This window comes from Tripterygium wilfordii, chromosome 23, assembly GCF_013401445.1.
Source record: "Tripterygium wilfordii isolate XIE 37 chromosome 23, ASM1340144v1, whole genome shotgun sequence".
NCBI classification, from domain to species: Eukaryota; Viridiplantae; Streptophyta; class Magnoliopsida; order Celastrales; family Celastraceae; genus Tripterygium; species Tripterygium wilfordii.
Window position 1 is genome coordinate 2,168,979 of NC_052254.1, and position 22,342 is coordinate 2,191,320.

At 35.6% G+C, this 22,342-nt stretch overlaps 2 protein-coding genes and 1 pseudogene across 2 annotated transcripts; all 3 read left to right on the forward strand.

Annotated features, from left to right (window-relative positions):
- Positions 1-1,053: 1,053 nt before the first annotated feature.
- Positions 1,054-9,934, forward strand: LOC119993793 (uncharacterized protein At4g08330, chloroplastic-like). Its single transcript, XM_038841031.1, has 3 exons — positions 1,054-1,412; positions 3,758-4,074; positions 9,796-9,934. The coding sequence occupies exons 1-3, from the start codon at positions 1,303-1,305 to the stop codon at positions 9,900-9,902; spliced, it is 534 nt and encodes a 177-aa protein (XP_038696959.1). The 5' UTR covers positions 1,054-1,302; the 3' UTR covers positions 9,903-9,934.
- On the forward strand, positions 6,559-8,410 carry LOC119993792 (esterase-like). Its single transcript, XM_038841030.1, has 5 exons — positions 6,559-6,816; positions 6,993-7,206; positions 7,362-7,534; positions 7,637-7,901; positions 8,074-8,410. Exons 1-5 carry the CDS (start codon positions 6,559-6,561, stop codon positions 8,340-8,342), a joined length of 1,179 nt encoding a protein of 392 aa, XP_038696958.1. The 3' UTR covers positions 8,343-8,410.
- Positions 9,935-13,801: 3,867 nt separating the features above from the next.
- On the forward strand, positions 13,802-16,073 carry LOC119993739 (annotated as a pseudogene).
- Positions 16,074-22,342: the final 6,269 nt, after the last annotated feature.

The window sequence follows — 22,342 nt, forward strand, 5'->3', positions numbered from 1 at the left end:
GCTTTGATTTTTCTGAAGAGAACAAAAGTAGGCCATTGGGTAAGTCCCAACCAAGTCATTTATAGGATGAGCCCGTCTCTTTACAATCAACTAGGCCTTTTTACCTTGTGTTTAAGTGAGACCGTAGAGGGATTTCTAGCATATATGGTTGATTGTTAGGGGTGAGATTTCTAACAGATAAGCTGCAAGTCATGTTTAGTAGTGTTGTTTGTTTGATTTTTTTTTGTTCAATTTATGTTACCCCTGCGTAGTTCGATGGAGTATGGTGTCATTCGGCGATGTTTGGTTTAGTATGGTGTCATCCGGCGATGGTTGTTGTTTGCATTTTTCTTTTTTCTTTTTTGAGTAATTCATATTTATAGTGGCTCTGAGTGTCTAAGGATATCAAATTCTCTTAGCCTTTGAATAAATGAATACAATCCAATCATGACCTTTTTCAAAAAACCAATTAAAATTATAGCTAATTTCAGCTCATTTGAATTGTAGTCCCACTCCATTAGTCATAAGTAATTAAAAAATGGATGAGACTCCCAATTTATGACTCTTATTTCATCCCCAATTCATACGGAATATTAAATGTTAAGTGGATCTTATATATGGTAAGTGGATCTTATATGTGCATTTATGATATTTATAATTAATACCCCACAGGTGTGCCCCGCCCCAGCCCCCGCCCCCGCCCCCGCATGTTGGGGCAAAATTTAAAATTAGATCTAAAAATAAAACTATATTATATATATATATAATTATTATATATATATATATATACATGTATAGCGCGGTGTTGCGGGTCGAGTTGGGAGGCAAACCATCCCCACCTTGCCTACATGTGGGTTGAGATTATTTGTCCCGTCCCCACACCACACATCCCTCGGATCGGAGAAAATTCACAGGTCGGTCATAAATTGCTATCCCTACGTGTCACATAAAATTGGGGGTAAAATGAGGGCTATAAGTTGGATCCTTAACAATTAGCATTGCCCTAATTAATTTATTTTAATTACTAATTAAATCCAAAATGAAAATTCATTCCTTGCTTCCACTCGCGAAGAAAACGACAAGGCCAAATTCCCCTAACTCTTCTTTTTTCCTTTTCCTTTTCCTTTTTTTCCCCTTCTCTTTCTGTAACTTTTTATTCCGTTAAACTTTTTCTGATCAATGTCGGGAAACTGCTTTGCTTCAAATTCCTTACCTTTCGAAGTCATCGGATTCGGGTCACCCAATAGTCAAATAGTTTACGCCACAAATTTCTGTGTCGAAAGATCGCGTCTTGATTGATTGTTTGTTACTTCTCCATCAGGAATGGGAGAATCGACTCTTGTCGAAGATGGTTACTTCAAGGCGAATAATAACGATCGCTATTTTTCTTCTTCTTCTTCTACTGCTGGTTCGCAGAGACATGTTAGCTACAGGTTCTTTTTATTCGCTTCATGTTTGAAACTGTTTTTTTTAGGTATAATTCTCGCCTCTGATTTGTGTTCTTGTGTTGAAATTTTAACTTGATAATACATTTCTTTAGTTGAATTTATGTAGGAAAGCAAATTTTTCTGTGTGCTGGTAATTTCGCAAATCCGCTTCTTGATCACATGGCGACCTGTTTGGAGCATCTAGTTTGCCTAGCTTTATTGACGTAGGCCGTGAATCTACATTGTATAGATCTTTGAATTTGCTCTTTCAAGACCTCTTTAGCTCCTGGATCATTTATTTCCCATTTGGGTCTGCAATCGGCTTCTTAGAATGATCTTATTAGATAATCAAATTGATAATCTTGTGACACATTGAATTTCATTTTTAAAACTTGAGGCTTTAGAGCTCACCAAGTTAATTTATGCATTAAAGTGTAAGTTTTCGCCTTTTGGGTGATGGGTGAAGCTCCAATGAGAATAAATCAAAAATTAGAGTGAAAGGAATGGAATTGAACTAGTTGTTTAGGACGCGTGAACATTATTAAAGTTGAGAAGTTTTAAACTAGGTGATAGACCATTCCTGGCAATTTAGCATACACATTTCTGCATATTCATTTCACTTAATATTAGCCTATGTATTTTGCTTTTCTGAGCGTAACTCCTTAGTCCTTACAAAGGCCAATTCATTGGTTTAAGGATGGAAGTTGCAACAAAATTATAGCCATCAACCTTGTTTCAGAATTGAAAATGAGCTTTTTTATGGAAGAAGTTTCCATCTGTTAGAAGTCATGAGATGACCAGAACTTTTGAAAGAAAGTATGACGGGGCAGAGAGGGCAAATTTTGGTTCTTGAATGTATCGAATTCTGTAGGATTCTTAGAGTGCTTTGAGGTGGTGGGGATTTACAAATCTTCAAACCAGGTGTATGTTATTGCCTTGGGACTGAATACGGCAGTTGGGGGAAGGAGAGTTTTAGTTATTGTCCAATGGAAAGGGCAGGGAGGGATGGAATGGCGAAGTCCAGTTAACAACCATTCTTATTGGATGATGGAGGGCTGTATCTTGCCATATCAACAGTTGCTAGTATGGCCTACCATCTCGAGAGGAGATTTGTTATTGTTTTTGTGACTATACCTGGTACGGTCTGTATGGAGAACATCAGGATGGTTCAGCTGGTGGCATTGCAACAAGTTGGGGAGATGGGGCATGTGTCCTTAAAAATGAATTGGTGGATGAGTCATTGAAAACTAACCGTTTGAGGTGTTTTCCTTTGCATGCTATGGTTGCTGTTCAATTTACAAATTTTGGTCATTAGATGTACTTGACTCTTATTGAGATAATGTGCTGCTACAAATAAACATGGTAAGTTTAGATGCTGGTGTCAAACTGTAGGGTCTTTTAGGGTGGGTATTATTTTACTCAGTGAAGTCATGAAGACCGGGTGTAGTCATATTTGGAATCTTAATTGATTTATTGGATGAGCTGCAGTGTGAATCCAATATGGACAGTCAAGGCGCTGAGAGGTTGCAAGGTGGCATAACTGCCTTGGGAGACGCGAGGAGGATAGAATTGTGAGTATATCTTTTGAAGATTGATGGGGAAGATTCTGAGATGAAGGAAGAGCAGTGTAGTCGTATCAATGAAGACAGTAAAGGTGCCCAGATTTTACAATTTTATTCTCCACGACTTTTATGGTGCTGTTATGTTGGTTGGTTTACTATGGTATGACATTGCTCTTCTTAACCACTTGACCCAGGAAAATGATATTGAAACCATTGGAGTCCCCATGAGGCTACCTCAGTCATGTCGACGCATCATTATGTGCCCAAGCCGATTATAATTGTGACACTCGTTTAGCGAAATGAGAACTTGGAAATCTTGTGTGAGTGCACGTGAGGCCTTTCATATCATATTTGGACAATGTTTTACACTCTAATAGTCTAATGTGTTAATGTCCATAAGTTATTGAGATGAGTTTGTTCATGAATACAAATCTGTCACTAGTTGCACTAATAATTGAATGTAATTCTGCCTCTTGTATGTACTTCAACAGATATAACAATTCACCAATGGTTTTGCACATATATGATTTGTGATATTGCCCTTCCTGGTAAATGAAAGGATACAAATGAAATCATTTGATTATGTTCTAATAGCATATTTTGCATAGCAAATTCTTGTAGCAAGGAAAACGGACAAATGTGCTTTTGAGTGACGAAAGCAAGTAAGATTTTAAAAATAAAAGTTCTTGTTGATTTGAGTATGTTTTATCTGTATCCTTATATCTTCAGTTTTTCTCATCAATGGTTATATATGTGGAATGTAGACATTAAAATAACTCTCTGCTGCAGCTGTGGTACGTGTGGGTATGAGCTAAACCTAAGCTCTTCGAATCGGAACACCTCAACTATTGGTTCTAAATATGGAAAGTCTATAAAGCGTGGCATAATCTCATTTGTCTACATTGACGAGAGCAGGTTTACCCTGGTGGATGAGCTTCAATGCATACCCTACTTTTCCAAGAACTCTTGGGGTTTCTTCCGTCGGAGAACCAAGCTTCTTTGCCGCAAATGTGGTAATCATATTGGAACAGTTTATAAAGATAAAACTTCAGCTTATCCACTTGTATCGAATGTATCAGGTTCATCTCCAAGCAACGATGTTTCAAGTTGTAGACAGTATGATATCAGAATCCGTTCATTGCAGCCTTCATCTTCTCAGAGTTCCGGCACTCCGCTTTACTTGTGATGTGCTGCATACTAAGATTATTAAGCTATTTAAATTATGGAGTTGCAGCAATAACAACGACCAAATTTTCCTTGTGAGTATATATATACATACGTCTATTCTGCCACGGTTTTTTTCACGCTTCTTTCTGTATCTGCCTTCCATGGTCTGTAAGAAAGATAGTGACTTGTATAGTCTGCAAGATCAAATCGTCGTCTGAAAGGCGTCGAGCATCCTTTCCTTACTCCCATGTCGTTTGATTTTATGGAAATGATAGTCATTTGATGGACTTTTTTTATGCAGAACAAGAGGAATTGTAAGGGAAACATATAAAACTGCATGTAATACTTTGGGTGATTATATTGGTGATTGTTTCATTTTTTTATGTCTAGTTGTTCAATTCTGAAAACCTGTTGTGTGTAAGAAGGTCTATTGTGGTAAATTGTGTGGTCTCTCTCATTTTTTAATGCAGATGATCATCAAAAATTCATTAATTCCCTTTCCAGTTCTAGTGGAGGAGGATATATTTTTTAGTTTCTCCAGGAAATAATGAACAAGTCTGATAATCTTTTGGCAAGTAAGATTACTAATTGGTAGTCATCATTCTTTTCCAATATATTGATTCAGGAATTAACTCCTGGCCTAATTGGTTAGGGGAGAGACTCCCCTAGGTCGTGGGTTCGATTCCTACGGAACATGTACATGACTTTAGTCTTTACCAAGTGTTTGGTCGTGGGTTCGATTCCCACTGAACATGTACATGACTTTAGTCTTTACCAAGTGTTTGAAAGTCAACTTACCAAAAGTAGGAAGTTATACATGTTTACTTGTTTTTTGGTAGGAAATTATACATGGGAGACAACAAAATGTATCGAGAGGTGTGCTTTGCTGATGTGGTTGGGTATTTTATTGACGTCGTTGGGTTAATAAAATGTATTGATATAATGACGTAAATTTGTTGGCTTGATTTTTAGTGTAATAGAGGTGTGGTCCAATTTTTGATATACTTGTGAGTGTGGTATAAGTGGGACACATATGTTGGAGCCAACATGAAAGTCACTCATATTCCCTTCTCTCATGTTGTTCCTAACAAAATTGAGACAACATAATTACCCCATTGCAACTCTTTTTTTCTCATGCCCCATTAAAATGGACATTAAATGATATGCATGGGTCATTAAAAATCACCTATTGTGATTGCTCTAAGTACCGTTAATTAGGTTAATTGGGTTTGCAACCATTCCTACATTCACCCCAACAACATCTTATATGTTAAGATTGACCTGGATTCCAGCATTAATTAGGATCAATATCATTAAATGAATGATAACCCATATCTAAATTTCTCAAGCTGTATAGATTCTCTCCATATCACCCCTATCTTTAATACTGCCTTGAACAATTTCATAATGTCTTTTCTTCCATAACTCTCAAAATCATCACCACCTCCCAAATTATTGAGAAGTATACCAAAAGAAGCGCATTTCTTAGGACCACTCAAATTATTGCAATTTAATCGGCTGATAAACTCTGGGCCACATATGAAAGACCTCCAACCCCCATGGATAAGTTGAGACTTGAGTCGAGGCCCAATTGAGGAGATAACGTAGAGTGGCATTAGCACACAATGGGGCACTGAGCAAGGGCCTAGCTCGCAAATTGCGACAATTGAAACACCCATGAGACTTTTTCAGCTATTCATCAGATAACTGGCTAGTAAACCTTGGGCCACGTATGGAATATCCTGCAACCCTCATGGATAAGTTGAGACATGGGGCGAGGCCCAATGCGGGAGATAACACAGAGTGACATTTACACACGCTAAACTGAGCAAGGACCTATCGCGCAAATTGCGACAATGAAAACACCCATGAGGCTTGAACTCATGACCTTCTGCCTGCGCTAAAAATTACCGTGGTCAAATTCACCATCTCAGCTAACGACCTGTTGTTGAAAACTTGACTTTATGCCAGAGCCCTAAACCAAAGTCTAGCTTAACTTCAGTGTCACAATATGAGGCTTACTTTGCTTGTGATAAAAGCAACAGAACGCACGTAAATTATAGAACTTGAGGAAGAGCCAGATTTAGAGAGAAAACCACCATAAACATAACTTCATTACAGCATAGCTTCGTATTACAGCTTAGCTTTTACAATAAGGCTCTACCTTTTGTTTTTAAGAATAGTCCAGATGGACCTCTAACAACCACACACATAAACAAATAATAAACTAAAAACAGTTTGGTCAAAAGTTGAACAACTATTTTTACTTAAAAACACAACATAACATATGAGCAGTAGTACACCAAACACTCCTACCCGTACAAAGCCATTACGTTAGCAAGAAACCTTACTGCCTATGATGTTCAGCGGCTATATATATGTGTGTGTTTTGTGTAAGTTATACAAAAAACGTAATTTTCTCTATGGAGCTCCCAAGCATCAACATCTCCCTCTACGTACTCTTCCTTAGCTTAATAATTAGCAGCATTTGGAATCCCATCTTGTCTTTACAAGAATGCGACTTCCCTGCCATCTTTAACTTTGGTGACTCGAATTCGGACACCGGGGGCTTATCTGCGACTAGATTGTTGTTCCCTCCCTTTACTCTGCCTTATGGAGAGACATTTTTTGGCAGGTCTACGGGGAGGGATTCTGATGGACGCCTCATCATCGATTTCATTGTATGCTCGCATGCATTTTACCTATATACAAACACATGCACATACATACATACATACATACATACATACATACATATATATATATATATATATATATATATATATATATATGTATACATGCATCAAGACTCAAGTAGTATTAATTAATGGGTTTTGATTTATTGTGTGATGATCAGAGCCGAAGTTTTGGGCTGGAATTTCTGCATGCATATCTTGATTCCTTGGGAGCCAACTTCTCGGATGGTGCAAACTTTGCCACGTATTCATCCTCCATACTACTACCTATTATATCAAACCCGTTGCCCGGGGGATACAGTCCATTCTATCTTAAAATACAGTACGACCAATTCCAAGAATTCAAACGCCAATCACAATTCATCCGACAAAAAGGTCTATTAATCTATCTCTTTTTTTTCTTGAGATAGAAAATTTCCTTCCATTTGTTTTTTTTTTCCCTATTGTACGATCGAATTAGGGATGTCAACGGGGCAAAGACATCTTTACACAATGTTATTAATCAAGATTATCTGTCTGTGTGTTTGTAGGTGGAATATTTGCAAGTTTGGTGCCCCAAGAAGAATATTATTCAAAAGCTTTGTATACAGTGGACATCGGTCAGAATGATATTGGAGAGCCATTAATTAAGCTTAACAGGTCTATACAACAAGTTAACGCTTCTCTTCCTAATGCCATCAATGACTTTGTTACACATATGAAGGTACGTACGTACGTAGCTATTGTAGGAATATGGTATAAATGATGTGACACGTCTCAACCAGATAGTTAACTTATTGAGTCGAAATTCTTCTACTTTGTATAGAATTTATACAGGTTTGGAGGGAGATCAGTTTGGATTCATAACACAGGACCAATAGGTTGCTTAAGTTTTTCTCTGGTGTCCGCTCCTTCGGCCGAGAAGGACAGTGTTGGTTGTGTGAAATCTTATAATGAATTAGCTCAGTATTTCAACTCCATGTTGAAGGAAGCTGTAAGGCAACTAAGGATGAATTTTTCAGATGCTGCTTTCACTTATGTTGACGTCTACTCTGTCAAGTACTCTTTGTTTCAAGAACCAAAAAAATACGGTAATTAAGCAACCACATGCATGCATTTTTGGTTCTCACGATTTTACATATATCATGTGCATCCATCTTAGCATTTGAAAGAACTGAGACAAAAAAATACTGGGACTCTTAACATTTTCGAAGTACATACAAATTGAAGTTATTGCTTTTGCTTTTCATTTTTGGTTCTCAGGATTTGAGCGTCCGTTGGTAGCATGTTGTGGCACTGGAGGCATATACAACTTTAGTTTTGTTCTTCGATGCGGTCAAAATATGCTAGCTAATGGCACACAAGTATATGTTGGTTCATGTAAAAACCCTAATGTTCGTGTGATTTGGGATGGTGAACACTATACAGAAGCAGCTAACAAATTTGTTTTCGATCGAATCTCAACTGGAGCATTTTCAGACCCACCAGTTCCTCTAAGATTGGCATGCCACAAGACCACAGTGCCTAAGTAAGTCACCATATATATGTATTTGCAATAAGAGTCTTGCCTCCCATCTCCACCTTTCATCTATAGGTGAGGCTGGTACTATTAAGAAATAAATGAGAAATCCGATGTAATATGCTATGAATAAAACAGTATTTAAGATCCTTCCTAGTCATTTTTTATGAGGGAGGACAATATATACCTCTCATATTCATTAAAGCCCTCGCTTAAGGTACAGGAATACCAAGGATACAACACAAAACAATCCGAGAAGAAGAAATAAAAACAAACCAAACATGGAACTACAAGGTTCCCTAATAACCCTTAACAGAATTATCGATCGAGTTCTTGTAGCCTAAAGAATACAAGGTTGGTTTCACCTCGGCCCAATAGCCTAGAACCCAACCCCGCCTTAAATTGCCTGGAGTGGTTCATAAATCGTTAAAAGGCCAACTCTGCTTTTTGCCCACAACAGAATTAGTAATGGGGCCTAAACCATTTCGTGGTACTTAGTTGGCCCAAATTGTGAGTCGGACACTTCGATTCATGCAAAAAAAAATTTAAAAAAAAAAATACCATTGAGAAATATATTTCTCATTAAAATAGAACTTTGAGCACACATACGTCTAATCCAATCAATTACCAACCGAACCAACTACAGTTGGTTTGACTCACACAAACTGGTATATTAATTCGGCTCTTTAAAATTCGAGTTTCAACCGACCGGCACATAAAAATCTAACTAAAAAGGGACAAAATTGAGACCCTAACTTGCTTTTATTAGACGAATTCCATTCTTCGTTGTCGTTTGTTGGTCCAATAAGCAACAATTAATGCAATACACACTAGAATATTCATATTTCCAACAAACTTGACAATTCAAACTTTGCAGAAACTTGAAGCCGATTGCTTGGATGTCAAAGTAATATCAATATATATATATATATATATATATATATATATATTGCATCATAACAATACAAGAATGTCATCTTTTTTAGATGAAAACTCGAAACTACTACCTTTTTAGTGTATACTTAATAACCCTATAAATCCGTATAATAGTTCACAAATCACGAAAACCTCACATACGAACTCATGTAGGAATCGAACCCAGAATCTATGGGAGGACAGACTCTCTCCAAACCGTTAGGTTATAAACTGATTCCTAAACAAGAAGTCGCCAATTCTTAAATTCATTTGACCAAAAAGAAAAACAAAATGGGTTTGAATGAACACCAATTTGTAGGAGAGTTGTCCTTGATTGTAAACATAGTTTCTTTTGGTCTAATAGTTGAAGACAATATTTGTATACTTCTATATCATCTATCTAATGCCACCAGTTTTTTTTGTTTTTTTTTGAAATACCTTTGAGAAATATGTTTCTTATTAAAATCGAATGTTGGGCAAATGTGATAATCATATTGGAACAGTCTATAAAAATAGAACTTCAGCTTATCCACTTGTATCGAATGTATCAGATTCATCACCAGGCAACGATGTTTCAAGTTGTAGACAGTATGATATCAGAATCCGTTCATTGCAGCCTTCGTCTTCTCAGAGTTCCGGCATTCCGCTTTACTTGTGATGTGCTGCATAGTAAGATTATTAAGCTATTTAAATGATGGAATTGCAGCATTAACAACGGCCAAAATTTCCTTGTGAGTATATATATATATACATACGTCTATTCTGCCACGTTTTTTTTTCACGCTTCTGTCTGTATCTGCCTTCCATGTCTGCAAGATCAAATCGTCGTCTGAAAGCATCCTTTCCTTACCAAAAACAGCACATTTCTCAAGACCACTCATTGGACCACTCATATATAGGACCACTCGTAGGACCACTCATTTCTGCATGCATGCAACTGCACTATTCAAGCATACCATTTTACGGATCCCATGGTGGTTTTTTGTACCACCTATCACAGATGCTGAGATGTTCGCACACAATTTCATATCAGTAATGATAGAAATCACAATAGTTGATATCCCAGTTATCTCAACTGTTGAGTTGTACGCAAGGATTTCTTGTAGATCTCACGAATTCACTTGAATCATGTGCGTCTAACTCAGCAGTTGGGATGATTGGGATATCAAAGTGCTGGGATTTTTATTGTTTTCGATTTTATATAGATCATGTGGGGCTCATGATTTCACATGTATCATGTGCGTCCATTTTAGCATTTGGAATAGACGGGAGAAAAAAATATTGGGATTCTTAGCATTTTCAAAGTAGATACAAATTGAAGTTACTGCTTCTTTTCATTTTTGGTTTTCAGGATTTGAGCGTCTGTTGGTAACATGTTGTGGCATTGGAGGCATATACAACTATAGTTTTGATCTTCGATGCGGTCAAAATAGACTAGCTAATGGCACGTAAGTATATGTTGGTTCATGCAAAAACCCTAATGTTCGTGTGATTTGGGATGGTGGACACTATACAGAAGCAGTTAACAAATTTATTTTCGATCGAATCTCAACAGGAGCATTTTCAGACCCACCAGTTCCTTTGAGAATGGCATGCCACAAGACCACAGTGCCTAAGTAAGTCACTATATATATGTATTTGCAATAAGAGTCTTGCCATATCCCATCTCCACCTTTTATCTATAGGTGAGGCTGGTACTATTAAGAAATAAATGAGAAATCCGATGTAATATGCTATGAATAAAACAGTATTTAAGATCCTTCATAGTAATTTTTTATGAGGGACGACAATATATACCTCTCATATTCATTAAAGCCCTCGCTTTAGGTACAGGAATACCAAAGATACAACACAAAACAAACAGAGAAGAAAGAAATAAAACAAAGCAAACATGGTTAGTCATGGGCCTAAACCATTTCGTGGTCCTTAGTTGGCCCAAATTGATACCATTCTTGCTTTTATTTGACGAATTCCATTCTTCCTTCTTGTTTGTTGGTCCAATAATCAACAATTCAATACACACTAGAATATTCATATTTCCAACAAACTTGGCCATTCAAACTTTGCATAAACTTGAAGCCGATTGCTTTGATTCATACTTTTAAATTTTTTTAAAAGAAATATATCCATTGTTTTTTGAAGCAAGATGTCATCTTTTTTTAGATGAAAATTCGAAACTACTACTTTTTGAGTGTATACTAAATAACCCTATAAATCCATATACTAGTCCGTAAATCATGAAAACCCATATACGAACTCATATAGGAATCGAACCCAGAATCTCTGGGAGGACAGACTCTCTCCTAGCCGTTCGGTTATTAACTGATTCCTAAACTAGAATTAGAAGTCGCCAATTCTAAAATTCAATTGACTAAAAAGAAAATAATAAGGAAACACAAAATGGGTTTCAATGAAACACCAATTTGTAGAAGAGTTGTCCTTGTAAACATTAAGTTGTCTCTACATGACCCAATCAAGCAAGAGCTGCATACATAGTTTCTTTGCTCTAATAGTTGAAGACAATATTTGTATACTTCTATATCATCTATCTAATGAACTGTGTGCAGGTGCAATTTGATGCGGCTATGAGGCAAAATTCTACTTCAGTTGTAGCCATAGCTCGCTCTTCTTTGGTGAGGTGTTATTTGCTTCAGTTTGCATCTGTCCGAAGGTGGATCCCACAGTGGGAGAGGCGATGGCCCTTCAATTGGGGATTCATAGGTGTTTAGATTTTCAGTTCCGGAAAGTTAAATTAGAGGGTGATGCTTTGATTGTGATCAATGCGGTTCTTAAGCCTCACCTGGTTTCTCATTGGGTGATTGAGAATTTGGTTGACAATATCAGGGTTGGCTTGCATGGGATCCCGAATTGGAGTATCTCAAAGGTTAGCAGACGTCAAAATGTTTGGGCCGATGATCTCGCCAAATGGACTGCGACTAGGAATCTTTCTGATAGCATTCCCAGTCACTTTCTTCCCTCTTGCAGCTTTGGTTAGATACCAAACATGATCCTCCTTACCATTGTTTTGGTCTTTCCCTTTTTTTCTAGTTCTGTTTGTGCCTGACAAAAAAAAAAATCTAATGATACTGTTTTTTTTATGTCTAATCTAGTTCAATTCTCAAAACCTGTTGTGTGTAAGAAGGTCTATTGTGGTAAATTGTGTAGTCTCTTTCTCTCATTTTTAATCCAGATGATCATCACAAAGTTCATGAATTCCTTTTCCAGTTCTAGTGGAGGAAGATATGTATTTTAGTTTCTCCAGGAAATAATGATCAAGTTCAATAATCGTTTGGCAAGTAAGATTACTAATTGGTAGTGTCATCATTCTATTCCAATATATTGATTGAGGAATTAACTCTTGGTTAGGAGCGAGTCTCCCCTCTAAATAGGTCGTGGGTTCGATGCCTACGGAACAACATTGTGTCTCTTGATTATGCATAATTTGACAGTACATTGTGTTTGAAACGACAATTGTGTAGGACATTTCTGGGATGTGACATAGCAATATGAAGTATGAACCATTCAAAAATCAGGCTTGTTCATGCATCACGCATCTTTTTCTTTAATGATTGGTATATTAATGTACTATCAATGTACGTGGCAAACGAACACATAATGTGTATATTGAATGGCGGTGCCCAACTAAAGGACGCCATTGATTGGTGTTTGCATCCATTCCCACATCGACGCATCCATCCTTCGGTAATCCATAATTCTCCAGCTCAACATGCCCACCAGACAATTGATTCAGTTCTAAACTCTCAACCTTAAATCCAACTCGCTACACATTGTAGGTTTTTTTTTTTTAATTTTTTTTATAGCAGGGGGAACAAAGTTTCTAAAAAATTTAAAAAATTATATTTATATTTTGACCGGTTTTATGAATCCAACCGTATATATTTTTGTTTGAAAGAAAAATCAAATTAAAACATGAAAAATATATGGAATGTTTTTGATTTATATCCAATGGTCTGAAATTATCATGTACTTTTCATGTTGAATTTAATTTTTGTTTCGAATAAAAAAAAATCGTTGGATTCATTAGGCTGAATATTACAAATCTATAAATTTTAAAAATACAAGTAAAAAATTTTGATGCCTCAAAAAGGGTTTTACAACGGAACCGATTTAAAAAAAAATAAAAATTGCAGCATGCCCCAACCACTCATGCGTATATGAAGGGTGGTGCCTAACTAAGGACAATTAATTAGTCTATGCATCCATTCCTACATCCACCCAACGACATCTTACACGTTAAGGTTGACCTCGTTTCCAACATTAATTAGGATCAATATCATCCAAAGAACAATCATCCAAATCTAAACCTCGAGCCGTATAGATATTCTCCACCACCACCATCTTTAACACTGCCTTGAACAATTTCATATTGTCTTCTCTTCCATAACTCTCAAAATCTCAATTAACGACCCATTGTTGAAAACTTGACTTGATGCCAAAACCCAAAACGATAGTCTAGTTTAACTTTTTCTTTTCTTTTTTTTTTGATAAGCAAGTCTAGTTTTAACTTCAGCGGCTATATATATGTGTGTTGTGTGTACGTTATAAATAAAACTTAATTTTCTCTATGGAGCTCCCATGCATCAACATTTCCCTTTATGTACTCTTCCTTAGCTTAATTACCTGCGTTAATTGGAATCCCATCTTGTCTTTAGAAGAATGTGACTTCCCTGCCATCTTTAACTTCGGTGACTCGAATTCGGACACCGGGGCCTTATCTGCGACTACCTTGCTCCCTCCCCTTACTCTGCCTTATGGAGAGACATTTTTTCATAGGCCTACAGGGAGGGCTTCTGATGGACGCGTTCTCATCGATTTGATTGTATGCTCCCATGCACTTTACTTATATACACACACATGCATATATACATGTGTGTGTGTGTGCGCGCACGCACATGTATATATACATGCTTCAAGTAGTATATATTAATGGGTTTTGATTTGTTTTGTTTTGTGATAATCAGAGCAAAAGTTTTGGGCTGGAATTTCTGCATGCATATCTTGATTCCTTGGGAGCCAATTTCTCGCATGGTGCAAACTTTGCCACGTCCGGATCCACCATACAACTACCGATTAGACCTAACCCATTGCCCGGGGGATACAGTCCATTCTATCTTAAAATACAGTACGACCAATTACAAGAATTCAAACTCCAATCACAAATCATCCGACAAAAAGGTCCATTCTATCTCTTTTTCTTTTTTGGTGACCTAGAATGACGCCATCGGGCTTGTATATTTTTGGACAGCCAAGTTAGATTTAAACTTGGACCGAACAGGCCGCGTTCACAACTTACCGACATATAAGGTGGGTTGAGACCCAGGGCACAACCAATCGGGGATAGATCCCACTGGGGATCGAACCATGAAAACCGCACAATCATACGCCTTTAATCGAAACCGATAATTAGTTAGACTATCCCAGTTTGATTAATCATTTGGTATCTCGTTTGTCCCTTTGTTAGCACTAATGACAACGGTAGAATGAAATGAACTTGAGATAGAAAAAAAAATTCTTTGTCTTTTTAATCTATTTACGAAAACTATTTTTTCTATTGTACGATAGAATTAGGGGTGTCAATGGGGCGGGACATAGACCTCTTTAGACAATGTTATTAATCAAGATTCTGTGTGTGTGTTGTAGGTGGAATATTTGCAAGTTTGGTGCCGAAAGAGGACTATTATTCAAAAGCCTTGTATACATTTGACATTGGTCAAAATGATATTGGAGTGCCATTAGTTTTGCTTAACATGTCTGTACAACAAGTTAACGCTTCTATTCCTAATGTACGTCATCAATGACTTTGTTACAAATATAAAGGTACGCACACACCTACTCCTTCTGTTACGAATCCCGCATCAGTTAGATGTGGAAGTTCCGTTCACTTAATAAGAAGTGCTCAATCTCATCTTTTTAGAGACAAATTCCACATGGAACTTTAGCCCAATGTGAGACAATTCCTCGAGTGTTTGTTGGACCAACCTTTTCATCTTCTCTACACATTTTTCAAATTATTACACCTTCGATTCTAAATGGAATATATTTGGAGCTCAATTTTAATGAGTAAGTTGAAATTCTTCTACTTTCTATAGGATATATACAAGTTTGGAGGAAGATCGTTTTGGATTCATAACACAGGACCAGTTGGTTGCTTAAGTTTTTCTTTGGTGTTCGCTCCTTCAGCCGAGAAGGACAGTGTCGGTTGTGTGAAATCTTATAATGAATTATCTCAGTATTTCAACTCTAAGTTGAAGGAAGCTGTAAGGCAACTAAGGATGAATTTTTCAGATGCTGCTTTCACTTATGTTGACGTCTACTCTGCCAAGTATTCTTTGTTTCAAGAACCAACAAAATACGGTAATTAAGCAACCACATGCATGCATTTTTTGTTCTAATGATTTTACACGTATCATGTGCGTCCATTTTAACATTTGGAATAGCCGAGACAAAAAATACTGAAATTCTTAACAGTTTCGAAGTACATACAAATTGAAGTTACTACTTTTTCTTTTCATTTTTGGTTCTCAGGATTTGAGCGTCCATTGGTAACATGTTGTGGCACTGGAGGCATGTACAACTTTAGTTTTGATCTTCGATGCGGACAAAATATACTAGCTAATGGCACACAAGTATATGTTGGTTCATGCAAAACCCCTAATGATCGTGTGATTTGGGATGGTGGACACTATACGGAAGCGGCTAACAAATTTATTTTCGATCGAATTTCAACAGGAGCATTTTCAGACCCACCAGTTCCTTTGAGAATGGCTTGCCCCAAAACCACTGTGCCTAAATAAGTCACCACATATATATATATCCTTTTATCTATAGGTGGGGCTGGTACTATTAAGAAATAAATAAGAAATCCGATGTAATATGCTATGAATAAAACTGTATTTTTAACATCCTTCCTAGTCATTTCTTATGAAGGAGGACAATATATACCTCCCATATTCATTAAAGCCCTCGCTTAAGATATAGGAATATCAAAGATACAACACAAAACAAACCAAGAAGAAGAAATAAAAAACAAAGCAAACAAGGAACTATAAGGTTACCTGATAACCCTTAACATGATTATCAATCGAGTCTCTCGTAACCTAAAAAAACTGGGTCAGGTCCAACTCGGCCTGATAACCTGGAACCCATCCCCGGTATACACCCCTAGTTAATCTGCCTTAATTGCCTGGAGTGGTTCATAAATATATTCTGATTCTTTTTGGACTTCATTAAACCTTTCCATAGCCCAAAAAAAGGTCTACTCTGCTTTTTGGCCCACAACAATTAGTATTGGGCCTAAACCATTTGGTGGGCCTTAGTTGGCCCAAATTGTGAGTTGGACACTTTTGACTCTAACAAACATAGTGTGCATTGATTCGGCTCTTGAAAATTCTGGTTTCAACCGACCGACACATAAAAATCTAACTGAAAAAACAAAGAAAAAATTGAAACCATTCTTGCTTTTATTAGACGAATTCCATTCTTCCTTCTTGTTTGTCGGTCCAATAATATCAACAATTCAATACACACTATAATATTCATATTTCCAACAAACTTGGCAATTCAAACTTTGCATAAACTTGAAGCCGATTGCTTTGATCCACACTATTAAATTTTTTTAAAAGAAATATATCTATTATTTTTTGAAGCAAGATGTCATCTTTTTTTTTTGGATGAAAATTCGAAACTATTACTTTTTGAGTGTATACTGAATAACCCTATAAATCCGTATAATAATCCATAAATCACGAAAACCTCATATACAATCTCATATAGGAATCGAACCCAGAATCTCTTGGAGGACAGACCCTCTCCTAACCGTTAGGTTATAAACTGATTCCTAAACGAGAAGTCACCAATTCTAAAATTCAATTGACTAAGAATAAAATGAAAAAAAAGAAACACAAAATGGGTTTCAATGAACACAAAATGTCCTTGTAAACATTAATAAGTTGTCTCTACATGACCGATTCAAGCAATAGCCACACACATTAGTTTCTTTTGGTCCAATAGTTGAAGACAATATTTGTTACTTGTATATCATCCATCTAATGCCACTAGTTTTTGTTTTTAATTAATGCCACTAGTGATTAATTAATAGTGGTTGCAACTTTCCATTGTTACTCAATTAAACTAAATGACTTATTTTATTATCATTCAAAACTATGTAAAAAATTTGGTTATGAAAATGACAAGACAACAATTGACCTTAAACACAAAGTTTGGGAGATAGATAGATATATATATATATATATATATATTCTTGTATTTTCAATTGCAACTTGTCAAATTAACTACTTTGTAAGGATAAGGTAGTTGACATTTAACTGTTTATTCTTTTTTTCACTATTGAAGATTTTAAAAGTACTCGATCACTACATATTTGGACCCACCATTTACATGAATAGGAGGATCACTTAAGTTGGTGCCAAACTAATTCAAAATGCTAATGGATTTGATAGGCTATGAATAGAGAGTTTTTTTTAAAAATTTTTTTTGGTAAACGATAATCACGCCATACAAAATTGTCTTTTGTACATTTGATATGGATCTAAAATCAGACTATCGAGTCAACAAGCACATAAGTTTCTCACCTGACGATGTGATAAATTATGTCAAAATCCACTGCGTGACCACATGGTTATTGCTCTAAGTGAAAATCCAACTCAGGACTCCCCGAGTATATGATATGACCCATAGAGATTCAACTAGGTTGTCACCCATGACCCAACTCAATTGATTGACTTTTTTTGTATGATTATATATATTTATCAATATGCTATCATATCAAGGAGAACATTAAAGTCAAAGAATAGGTTAGTTGTTTGGGTACATTCAACGAATAAAATGAAAGTACATAGCATATAAAGATGATGATATGAGCACTTGCATTTGATTCATTGCTTGTTCAATAGATGCACAAGTTGTCAAAGTATTAATGTACCAAAAACTTATATTAGTATTGATAAATTACCATTTGAGAGGCTAAGGTAAGTATTAATGGGGGGTGTTAGGTTCAACTCACATGCCAACACTCTTTGAATCCTATTATTTTGTCAAGGACTTTTTATGTTAAAGATTACATAATTGTCAATTGTATATATCATCATGGTCCCTAAGACCCTAACACAATATTGATATATGTCATCATAATCCAATCACTTTGAAACAAATTTCCCAACTTCATGAAAAGTGGGTGTATTATACATCATGTGACTTGTAAATTTTTTTTTTTCCCAAAGCTTAGGATTCTTCTTACATTTACCAGTGGAAAATGAAACCTATGAAGTTGATAGCGCCCTAGATCATGACTGTCAATGTACTTGCAAGAGTTTCAAATCATATTAGATGGGGACTATTTGCGCTCCACGTTTTCTCATTCACACTCCATTTTTCCCAACCACCAAACACGCCCTTACCCCATTTGTCCCCTATTGACATCTTCTTCTTCCCATTCATGAGTTTCTCCTTCTCATCATTCGTATCAACTCTTCTCTTTCTTCAGCATTAGTAGAGGAGTGAAGGAGCCATGAAAGTTCATCGAAAGAATGTCCTGGGAAGTCCATTATTCCGAACTGAGCTCAAAAGTTCAAAGATCTAATGCAATAAGGTTTACGACTAGACCATTGATGATACTTCCAGATCTGGACCAGGACGAACTATTATAGGAGATTTTTGAATCAATTCAGAGGTGAACAAGATGAGGAACTACTTGGGTATATTGACAGTGGATCAATGAACTCTAGCACTCTCTCTAAATCTCCGTTATCGAACCCAACAATAGCTCACATGATTTGCGAATCGAGCTCTGAAAATGGTAACGCTGATTATTTATATGTTTTGATCTTCGATTCGCACACACAGTTTTGGGTTCTGATGTGTTCATTGCTATAGCCATGGCTAGAGTCACTGCTAAGCGATGTTGCCATTAACGGGGAAGGGTTTTGGGAGTGGTGGTGCAAGGGCGCATTTGGACTTTAGAAGAAATGGGGTGTGAATGGAAAAACGTGGAGTACAAATAGTCCCCACCTCATATTATTAAAGTTGGCACACATCATCATATTATTAGTGTTGGGAAAACGTGGAGTGCAAATAACATGTACTAAGGTATCTCATGTTAGATATATCGTGTGATTTTACCCATCACTATTACAAATAAGAATGGACTTAGTACTGACCGTTGGTGCAAACTTATTTTGATGAGGAATTCTCTGATAACTCATTCGTTAGTCCCAACACTAACCATGACTCATTCATACATTTTCATTTTATGGCATGTCAAAGTTCATTAAAGCTGGCCCACCAAAACCAAAAACTTCCTCGAAAACGACGATGAATTCAACATTTTAATTTTTTCATCAAAATATTAAATGATTGGTTCTACATTATCATTGAACAATTGTAAGATTGGCTCCAATAATAATAATAATAATAATAATCTATACACAATTGGTGATAAATAAATAATATATTGAAGTGTACAACTTGTTTAACAAAGCTAGTGACAATTGTCGATTGTCGATGTGCCACCAATTAATTAGTACACACATGAATACAATTCAAACTATCTAATTATAGGGAGATCTCAATCCCACAAGTTATGGCATGCTCAAATAATATGATTGATGTAACATTATATTTATTTTGCTTTTATTTTATAAATATAATTTATATACTCTCTAAAATAAGTTGTTTAGGTATTTGGTAATTGTGTGATTGAAAATAGTTTATAAGATATAATATCGATCGAATAAGTGAATAAAGAGCGTTAAGTTGGAATAAACTTATTTGAGAAGCTTAGTTTTTCGTAACATAATTTGGACATTTGATATAAAATTTAAGACGAGCGTATAAATTAACTTATAAACTTGAAATAAATTCCATGAAATATAATTTAAATACGAAAAATATGATTTCATGTAATTAGATGAGAATAGAAGATAATGACCTCTAACCATCAAAGGGTGGCCGAGTTCGTAAGAAAAATCGTTCCAATTTTTTTAACAAAGTAGAACGATCCACATGTCTAAAATTAAGTGGATGAAAACGAAATTAATGATTTATTTTTTCTTTTCTTCATTATAGAGATTTTCCATCAAACAATGGAGCTTGGAAAATAGTTTCATACTACCAGTTGGTCAAATTTTTAGTGCTATTAAAATTTTATTTTGAATGGTAGATTGCATGAAAATCCTCATTATTCACTTTATAATTGACATATTTTGGGAGCCATTTTTATTTTTAAAAATAGATTCCAATCAAATCACAGGCTTTCACTATTTCTCAGATAGTATTTTTTTTTAAAAAAAAATATTATTCATTTAATTTTTTCAATTTTTTGTGGAAGTTTTTTCAAAAAATTTGAAAATTTAAAAAACGAAAACTTTGTAATGATTGCTTTCCGGTCAATACACGGCCCTTCCTTCGATGGTCTCCACGCTAGCCACTCAGAGTCTGCCATCTCATTGAAACATAACTTTCACTCCACGGAATGAGGGTATTTTAGTAATTACGCTATTTGTCAACGTGTAAGAGTCTGATTTGATATGCAATAATGCGCCCGCAACAATAAATTCTTACCGTCACCGTCCATTACCAAGCATTGACGGTGTTAGAGGGTATTTTGGGAAATTAAAGACTAGAAGTTCACCTCGTAAAATGCCCTTGTCGTCCATAATAACGACAAAGCCGTCTCTTGTTTTTCTTTTCTTATATTTCTGACCATGTATTTCAACATATTTATGTTTTAAGACCGATATAAGTTTTCTTTTATTTGGGGAATTATTCCTATTCCTAATTCTCAAAATTGGATAGCACATGGATTTGCAATCATTAATAATAAAAATTGGGTATTCAAATGCTAAAAAAATTACCTATTATTTTACCTATTGTGTTGTGATTGTATGATATCCAAGCGCATGCTATGCTCTTTCACACTTGTTGTTTTTTTCATGCTAAGAGGTTAACCAATTGTGTGGCTCATCATTTAGCTAGATTAGCTTAGACATCTGATGATGTTTATTTGATTGAGGAATGTCCCTCACTCGGTTCTATCATATGTAGAACTTGATCTTCATTGATGAAATTCTTGTTTTTCTCAAACAAAAAAAATCTATTATTTTAAGGTTGTTAATACAAAATAAGTATATTTTTTTACCAAGAACGACATCATACAAACTTACGTCTAATATGAGTTTAAAATCGGGTCGTCATGCCCACGCTTCTTTTACCTATTTTGTGCTTCATTGACTAGATAGAAAGATGAAATATACCAAAGTCGATCCACATTTTAGATTTGTAAAAATGTATTTTGGTGATTAGGGGAAGCCCTTCAGGGTAAGCCTACCACAATTTATTTATTTACTTAAACATTAATGTGAGAAGATGACCATGTAGGTTTTCATGTCTACAAGACAAAGATGGTGGGTTATTATATATATATAATAATTCAAATACAAATAGTCATTTATTTTATTTCTATATGTCCTCAAGGTCTATATATATATATATATATGTATGTATATATTTGAAGTTTTACACTAAAGAAGATGTCATTTATGCTACAAAAATAATTGTGATAAAATTTAATTATAAGAGATCAGAGAGACAGAGAGGAAGTCTTTGTCGACACAAAATCAAACTGAAAGATAAATAATATAAATATTGAAAATTAAAATAAAATTGAATATCATCCCACGTCACATAACATGATAATATCATCTTCTTCCTTTTTATCCATATGGCGGAAGTTGCATCCTAGTTGATCATATATTCTTGTGATAAAAAATAATAATAATCAAGGGATTTGCAAGATCTATGATTGTGGTAATTATACGGTACCTACAAGATGGTAAGATGTACGTGTCCAAAAGACTAGTTGAAGCAAAATCTCAAACATAATCGAGAATGTCACCAAACAAATTTACTTTTTGGAAAATTTAATATGAATATAAACTCAGACCGTTAAATCCGTGTTAATAGAATTTTTTCACCGGACAACAATGTAAGCTGGACCAAAAATCAACGCGTGACTAGAAGGGTATTACTGATAATGTGAATTGAATTCAAGATCTTCCGATC